The sequence below is a fragment of the Phyllobates terribilis genome, unplaced genomic scaffold, assembly GCF_046119375.1.
Source record: "Phyllobates terribilis strain yellow unplaced genomic scaffold, ASM4611937v1 Scaffold_3__8_contigs__length_932513732, whole genome shotgun sequence".
Taxonomy (NCBI): Eukaryota; Metazoa; Chordata; class Amphibia; order Anura; family Dendrobatidae; genus Phyllobates; species Phyllobates terribilis.
Window position 1 is genome coordinate 248,566,598 of NW_027362763.1, and position 8,498 is coordinate 248,575,095.

Here is an 8,498-nt window from a genome sequence, read left to right on the forward strand (position 1 = left end):
CACACACGCAGTCTTTTGCAGGCACGCGGGCATGCATGCAGTCACGCACACACACAGTCTTGTACACACACGTAGTCACGCATGCAGTCACGCAGTCTTGTGCACACACGCAGTCACGCATACATGCAGTCTTGTATACACACGCAGTCACGCACACACGCAGTTTTGTAGACACACGCAATCATGCACACATGCAGTCTTCTGGACACATGCAGTCATGCACACACGCAGTCTTGTACACACAGTCATGCATGCAGTCATGCACACACGCAGTCTTATTCATGCATATGCAGTCACGCATACACACAGTCTTGTACTCACACACAATCACACATCCAGTCATGCACACATGCAGTCTTGTACACACACGCAGTCACACACAATCTTATAGACACACAGTCACGCATGCAGTCACACACACATGCAGTCTTCTACACACAATCATACATGCAGTCATGCACACACGCAGTCATGCATGCAGTCACACACACACGCAGTCTTGTACACACACACAATCACACATCCAGTCATGCACACATGCAGTCTTGTACACACATGCAGTCACGCACACATGCAATCTTGTACGCACATGCAGTCATGCACACATACAGTCACTCATGCACCTACGCACAAAAGCAGTCTTGTAGACACACGCAGTCACGCACACACACAGTTTTGTAGACACATGCAGTCACACACACAGTCTTGTGCATACACGCAGTCCTGTCCAGGCACGCAGGCATGCATGCAGTCACGCACACACGCAGTCTTGTACACACACGCAGTCACGCACACACGCAGTTTTGTAGACACAAGCAATCACGCATCCAGTCATGCACACACGCAGTCTTGTGGACACACGCAGTCATGCACACACTGTCTTGTACACCCACGTAGTAACACATGCAGTCATGAACACACGCAGTCTTGTACACAGTCACGCACACATGCAGTCACTCACACATGCAGTCACGCATGCAATCATGCACACACACAATCTTGTACACAGTAACACATGCAGTCACGCACACACACGCAGTCACTCACACATGCAGTCACACATGCAATCATGCACACACGCAGTCTTGTACACACACATGCAGTCATACACACATGTAGTCTTGTACACACACACGCAGTCACGCACACACGCAGTCAGACACCATAAGGCATGCACACACACACGATCATTCACATGCAGTCACGCACTTATGCACATGCAGTCACTTATACACAATGCAGACTTGCACATAAATGTGCAGAAATGTGCACACACAAACATACAGACATATACAAAGACACAGACCTAAAATATTTGAAGACATACACAAACATACATATAAACAGACATATCACAGACTTACATATATAACACAATCATATATGCACATACAGACACACTAGGGGTATTTTTACATTGTGAAGCAGCACACGTCACTCACCTTCCCCCGGCTTGGCTCCCGTCAATCTCCTCTCCGGTGGGAAGCAGCAGTGCAGGGCGCACTGCGTGATGTCACTTTAGCAGACACAGCCGCGCACAGGGCTGCGTCTGCCAGCTGTGACGCGGCCGGCCCAGCACACAACCAAATTTAAAGGTGCAGTGCTGGCCCGGCTGAAGAAGAAGCAGGTGGCCCTGCACAGCTGCTGGGGGAGAGGCATGGGGCCCCCCAACCCAGCCCGCCCTTGTTCACCAGGATATGTGCTCCGCATCGGCGGTGCACAAATCATTATAATGAGGACAATCTGGCCATGGGCCTCCCGGAGCTTAGGGCCCTGGGCGGTAGTCCAGATTGCCCTCATTATAATGAGCCTATGAATCCGATATTTGATAACCTGTCTTCAGAATAGGTCATTGATATCATAGTTGAACAACCCTTTAAAGGGGTTGTACCACGATAAAAAATACATTTAACTAAGCAGAAAAGGTGGAAATAAATGTTTTTGTAATTTACAGTTATTAAAAGTCATGCTCCATCCAAAAGATAACAAGTTTTCATCTGCTGAAGTATGCTCTCTGGCGCCCTCTGGCGTTATTTCATTTCTTCCTCACAGTGGTCGATCAGCTGGCCAAGCATGCACAGTGCCTGTCAATGTAAGAGGTCCCCTCAACTCCCCTCCCCCAGTGTGTACAACGTATGCTCCCTGCGCTCACACAGGTCTGACAGCTATACACAGCAGGAGGCCGCACGTAGCCATCTATACACAGCAGGAGGCCACACGGCACCATCTATATACAGCGGGAGGCCGCACGGTGCCATCTATACACAGCGGGAGGCCGCACGTAGCCATCTATACACTGCGGAAGGCCGCATGGTGCCATCTATACACAGCGGGAGGCCGCACTTAGCCATCTATACACAGCGGGAGACCACATGTAGCCATCTATACACAGCGGGAGGCCGCACGGTGCCATCTATACACAGCGGGAGGCCGCATGTAGCCATCTACACACAGCGGGAGGCCCCACGTAGCCATCTATACCCAGCGGGAGGCCGCACGTAACCATCTATACACAGCGGGTGGCCGCACATAGCCATCTATACACCGCAGGAGGCCGCATGTAGCCATCTATACACAGCGGGAGGCCGCACGTAGCCATCTATACACAGCAGGGTGCCGCACGTATCCATCTATACACAGCAGGAGGCCGCACGGTGCCATCTATACACAGCAGGAGGCTGCACGTAGCCATCTATACACAGCAGAGGGCCGCACGGCGCCATCTATACACAGCAGGGGGCCGCACGGTGCCATCTATACACAGCAGGAGGCCGCACGGCGCCATCTATACACAGCAGGAGGCCGCACGGCACCATCTATGCACAGCAGGTGGCCGCACGGCGCCATCTATAGACAGCAGGAGGCCGCACGGCAACATCTATACACAGCAGGGGGCAGCACGGCGCCATCTATACACAGCGGGAGGCCGCACGGCGCCATCTATACACAGCAGGGGTCTGCACGGCGCCATCTATACACAGCGGGAGACCGCACGTAGCCATCTATACACAGCGAGAGACCACACGTAGCCATCTATACACAGCGGGAGGCCGCACGGTGCCATCTATACACCTCGGGAGGCCGCACTTAGCCATCTATACACAGCGGGAGGCCCCACGTAGCCACCTATATACAGCAGGAGGCCGCACGTAGCCATCTATACACAGCGGGAGGCCGCACGTAGCCATCTATACACCGCAGGAGGCCGCATGTAGCCATCTATACACAGCGGGAGGCTGCACGTAGCCATCTATACACAGCAGGGGGCCACACGTAGCCATCTATACACAGCAGGAGGCCGCATGTAGCCATCTATACACAGCAGGAGGCCGCACATAGCTATCTATCCACAGCAGGGGGCTGCACGGCGCCATCTATACACAGCAGGAGGCCGCACAGCACCATCTATACACAGCAGGGGGCCACACGGCGCCATCTATACACAGCTGGAGGCCGCACGGCGCCATCTATACACAGCAGGGATCCGCACGGCGCCATCTATACACAGCGGGAGGCCGCACGGTGCCATCTATACACAGCAGGAGGCTGCACTTAGCCATCTATACACAGCAGGGGGCCGCATGGCGCCATCTATACACAGCAGGAGGCCGCACGGCACCATCTATACACAGCAGGAGGCCACATGGCGCCATCTATACACAGCGGGAGGCCGCACGGCGCCATCTATACACAGCAGGGGTCCGCACGGCGCCATCTATACACAGCGGGAGGCCGCATGGTGACATCTATGCACAGCAGGAGGCCGCACGTAGCCATCTATACACAGCAGGGGGCCGCATGGTGCCAACTATACTCAGCAGGAGGCCGCACGGCACCAGCTATACACAGCGGGAGGCCGCACGGCACCCCCCCAGAGACAGCGGGAGGCCGCACGCAGTCACACACACACAAACATATACAGACATATACATACACGCATAAACACATTTGAAACACAAAAATACATATAAACAGACATCACACAATGATATCTGCACACACACTCACTCACACACACACACACACACACACTCACTCACTCACACACTCACACACTCACCATCCGCCGGCTCCCATTGTCCAGCTCCTCTCCGGTGGTAAGTAGCAGTGCAGGGCGCGCACTGTGTGACGTCACACTAGCAGACACGGCCGCGCACAGGGCCGTGCCTCCTAGCTGTGACGCGGCCGGGCCAGCAGACAGGGAAGTTAACAGGTGCAGTGCTGGCCTGGCCGAAGAAGAAGCAGCGCCGGTGCGCCGCTGCTGGGGGAGCGGTCTGGGGGGCCCCCCGCCTCTGACTACCGGTATGTGCCTTGGCTCCGCACATATTATAATGAGGGCAATCTGGCCATGGACGACCCGGGCCCCCTGGGCGGTAGCCCAGATTGCCCTCATAATAATCCGCCTATGGGTGTAACTATAGTAGATGCAGGGATTGAGATCGCACACAGGCCCTGGAGCCTAGGGGTCCCAAAAGGATCATTTGGCCCATATGAAAAGACTACTTCTATTAATGACCTGTGATAGTTGGGGGCCCTGTTGGAGATTTTGCATTGGGGCCCATGATCTTCAAGTTACGCTACTGAACAAAGGTCCCTTGCTGCATAAGATGACAACAGTAGGAAAAATGATTCATGGTAGGTGCGGGTCCCTTCAGATCCCAAGGTAGTTTACATGGTGAATGAACTATCCGTGGCACATGGGCTACAAAAGCAGCAAACATTCTGACTGCAACTATATGTGATGGATTCCAGTATCGGACTATATTAGACAGTTTCCAGTAATGCAGGAATCTAATACTTGATTGTCATCCTATAATGATACACCCAGGCATGCTTAGCTCCACCAGAAGTGCTGGCAGGTGCTGTCCTGGGTTCTGAAGCCATTAGTACACAGCTCAGGGTGGGAGGCAGGAGGCTGGGGGGATGTCACTGAGGACATTTGCAGACATTTCTCCTGTCTCTTCTCCTTCTGGATTAATTCCTGTATCTCTGCCTGGTCCTGTCTCTCTCTCTGCAGGAAGCAGAACTCCCCCGCAGCCACAGTCCTATAAACCACTCCTCTGCTCTGACTACACACAGCTGCTCTGCAGCTTTCTACTAACAGGGATTACAGAGTAATGGGACAGTGCTCACCTAAACAAGCCACAGAAAAGGGAACCAAGAAATGGAAGCCAAGCAGAGCCCCTTCCATCCAACCAGAGCTCCCACCACCAGTGTCTGCTGGGTGCCCCCTACACTATTAGAGAAAGATGCATCAAGAAGAAAAACTGGCAGCACAGGTAGGGTTAACGTGAAGATGGGAGATGGAAAGGACTTGTAGGGTTCTTAGGTCACCTGTCTCAGAAGATGTCCAGCTCCATCTATGCTGCTCTCCACATTCTGCTCAGTATCCTCATCCCAGCTGCCAATATTCCGGTCATTGTCATCTTGTCCAAGCTGCTTAAGAAAAAGCGCTGCAAGAGTTACATCTTCATCCTGAACCTGGCAGCTGCAGACCTGCTGGTGGGACTCATGTGCATCATGGAAGCCCTAGATGACATCTATGATGGGGACTTTGACAAGAACCTTTTCTTCTGTCTGCTGAGGTTATGCTTCACAGTAACCCCTTGCATTGGGTCCATGCTGACTCTACTCTTAATCTCCTTGGACAGATACCTGGCTGTGAAGATGCCACTATACTACATCAAGATCATGAATGGTAAGTGTGTTGGCATTTCTCTGGCAGTATTGTGGGTGGTCTCCTTCTTTGTTGGGCACATGCCCTTAATAGCCCCCTCACTGCAGCACGACAATTACACTGGAATCTGTGGACTCTTCTATGCAGCAAAAAGTGACTACCTGTATGTACTGTGCTTTGTTATTTTCCTGCCAGCCTTAGTGACTATTGTGTGTCTCCACACTGCTGTTGGAAGGATAGCCTATTTCCACCACAGACGGATCCAAAGGACAAGGGCTATTAGTGGTCTTCCCAGCAACCACCCAGCACATTCATCACACTTCAAGGCAGCAAGGACAGTTCTTATAGTCATTGTCTGCTTCACCCTCTCATGGAGTCCTTACTATATCACTGGAATCATCCAAGCCACCTGCACCTCCTGCAAGCTTGTGGACTTACTCAAGGATTTTTTATTTGTATTGGGGGAAGCAAACTCCCTTCTTAACCCTATCATCTATACCTTCTATTGTAGCGACATAAGAAGTTACCTATACCAGCATATTATCTGCAGAAGAAGGAAGGTGAAGCCTCAGGGGCTAGCATTAGTCCAGTTCACCAATATTGGAGGAGCAGCCATCCATGAAAACTCTACACTGGCCCAAATATCTGGAGACACTGGTCATAACCTATCAATTTTAACATGCAATGGTGACTATTGTAAGGACGCACCCTGAAGCGTGGCAAATAATAAAAGTGATAGCCTACAGTCTGATTAGCCCTCTGACTATTAAAGGAAAGCCCAAGATTCTTCACTGCAGGCTGTGAGACATTATGTGATTCTACAATACTTTTGGTGCAGGGAACATATCATGCCCTGATCTTGATCCTAGAGCCACAGGTTGCCCACCTCGGCATTAGTACTGGTGCTATAGACTTGCAATATTCAGGGTGTCCAGTCTTGTAATGTAGTGTATTTCTGTGCTAAAATGTACTAGCCCTTTTTCGGATATCAAGCTGCCGATATTTACAGCGGGAAACAACTCTAAAATCTTAGGACATTTTTTTAGTTAATATTCTGCATTCCTTTTATTAGGAATCACATTTTGCAAGTTACAGTTTATTTCATAGCTGTAGTAAATCCATGTTCTAGGTTTTGTGTGTATATATATATATGTATATATTGTTGTTTTTTTCTATTGATATATTTACGTTTTTAATGTCACTATGTGTTTTCAGGACTTGTCTGAACACAGGAAAAAAAATGCAAATGTTTTATCTCATTTTATTTTATTCATCTATGAAATACACCGTTGACAAACAACCAGTATTTTACTTGGGGGTCTTTGTGTATTCTGTCCAATTTCTATATGTTTCTGCAGTATTTCGGCATAACGGTAAGATGATGGATTGTATCAGATATAAATTTTTAAACTACCAAAGACAATATAAGTCTTTGTACACATAGTTTTTTTAATATAGAAAAAAATAGAGATATCTATTCCTCCTTTACATATATATGAGACTTAAACTGATGAGGTTCATTAGTCACATATACAAACCACCGGTGAGCATCCAGTGTATGTTGTGCTTTTTGAAGGTTTGTAAAAATAGCTCATGCAAGATGATACATATTATCGTCAGTTTGAATCACATAAAAAAAATTGGATTCATAAATTGATCCAGATTTTATTGCCATCATGTAAACATGTCTGTCCTACTAGGGTATGCAGACATCGTAGAGGGGGGGCCTGTTTGGATCCTTTCATATAAGCCGGGAAAAAGCCACTAACAGAACATGGAAGGCTATTCAATTGACGAGCTGGTATTTAATAATAGAGTCTAGCCTTGATGTAATTTCTCCTGTGTACACATAGGGGCCTATTCATCAAACTTCTTGCGCCAGAAATCTGGTGTAAAACGGTTAGAAACGTTATGAAATTTTTGCACTAATAGTTGCACAAAAATCTTGAAACTTTGACGCTTTTATGCCTGATTCACCAACTTTTTAAAAAGTGGAAAGAGCTGTAGTAAAGAGAGAATGACAAAGCAAAGCCCAAAAATGTCATTATAATTTATGCGCAAAAGAACCCATAGCAGGGTGGAAGAGGTAAGTATAATTGCGCGAGTGCAGAGCGCAGGCGTGGGATTCCCGCACCGCAACTGAACGTCACAGGGCACTGTGACATGCAAGGGAGGGGAATGGTGCGCAAATGATCACCGGAGGCAGAGGTTACTTCCAGGCACCGCACGCCCCAAAGCCTGGAAGAACTAATTAACATAAAAGAATAAAAGTCTATTTCTCAGCAACAAGACAGCAGCTATGAGGCATACAGGTACAATTTTAATAATTCTTTCACCTGTATGCCCATAGTAATAGCTTATAAGCGTCCCAGGGGGGACAGATAAGAGGGAAAAATTCAAAGAAAAGACTTAGGGTACAAGTCATTATTTGTGTTTTTATTAAAATCATTTTTACTTTTTTTTTTTTGTCTTGTGGTATTAGTTGACGTTCTTCAAAATGGAACACGTGATTCATGAATTTTGAACAAAATAAAAAATGGTCTTTATTTTTTGTCTTTAACCTGTCACATGGCCCATTAAGCGTGTTGCAAAATTTCTGATGTACATAAATTCACTCTAGGGGAGGCTGGAGTACATTTGTGCAAAAGATTAGAAATGTTTTAAAAAGTATTATTTGATGAATCAGCCCAAAACATCTTTAAAATAAACAGGTGGAAACACAAAAAATACAATGTAAAAAAGGCGCAAATTAAAAATAGAACAAGGCGCAAATGAAAAACAGGCGGAAAACTGTAAAACTGTGAAAACTAGACAAAAAAAG

The 8,498-nt window shown here is 48.2% G+C and overlaps 1 protein-coding gene across 1 annotated transcript; it reads left to right on the plus strand.

Moving 5' to 3' along the window:
* Positions 1–4,950: 4,950 nt before the first annotated feature.
* Positions 4,951–8,089, plus strand: GPR119 (G protein-coupled receptor 119). Its single transcript, XM_073673062.1, has one exon. It carries the CDS (start codon positions 5,347–5,349, stop codon positions 6,388–6,390), a length of 1,044 nt encoding a protein of 347 aa, XP_073529163.1. The 5' UTR covers positions 4,951–5,346; the 3' UTR covers positions 6,391–8,089.
* The last annotated feature ends 409 nt before the right edge of the window (positions 8,090–8,498 follow it).

What these genes read in the sequence shown, in the direction of transcription:
- GPR119 (XM_073673062.1), top strand. Translation starts at nt 5,347, where the DNA reads ATGTCCAGCTCCATCTATGCTGCTCTCCACATTCTGCTCAGTATCCTC.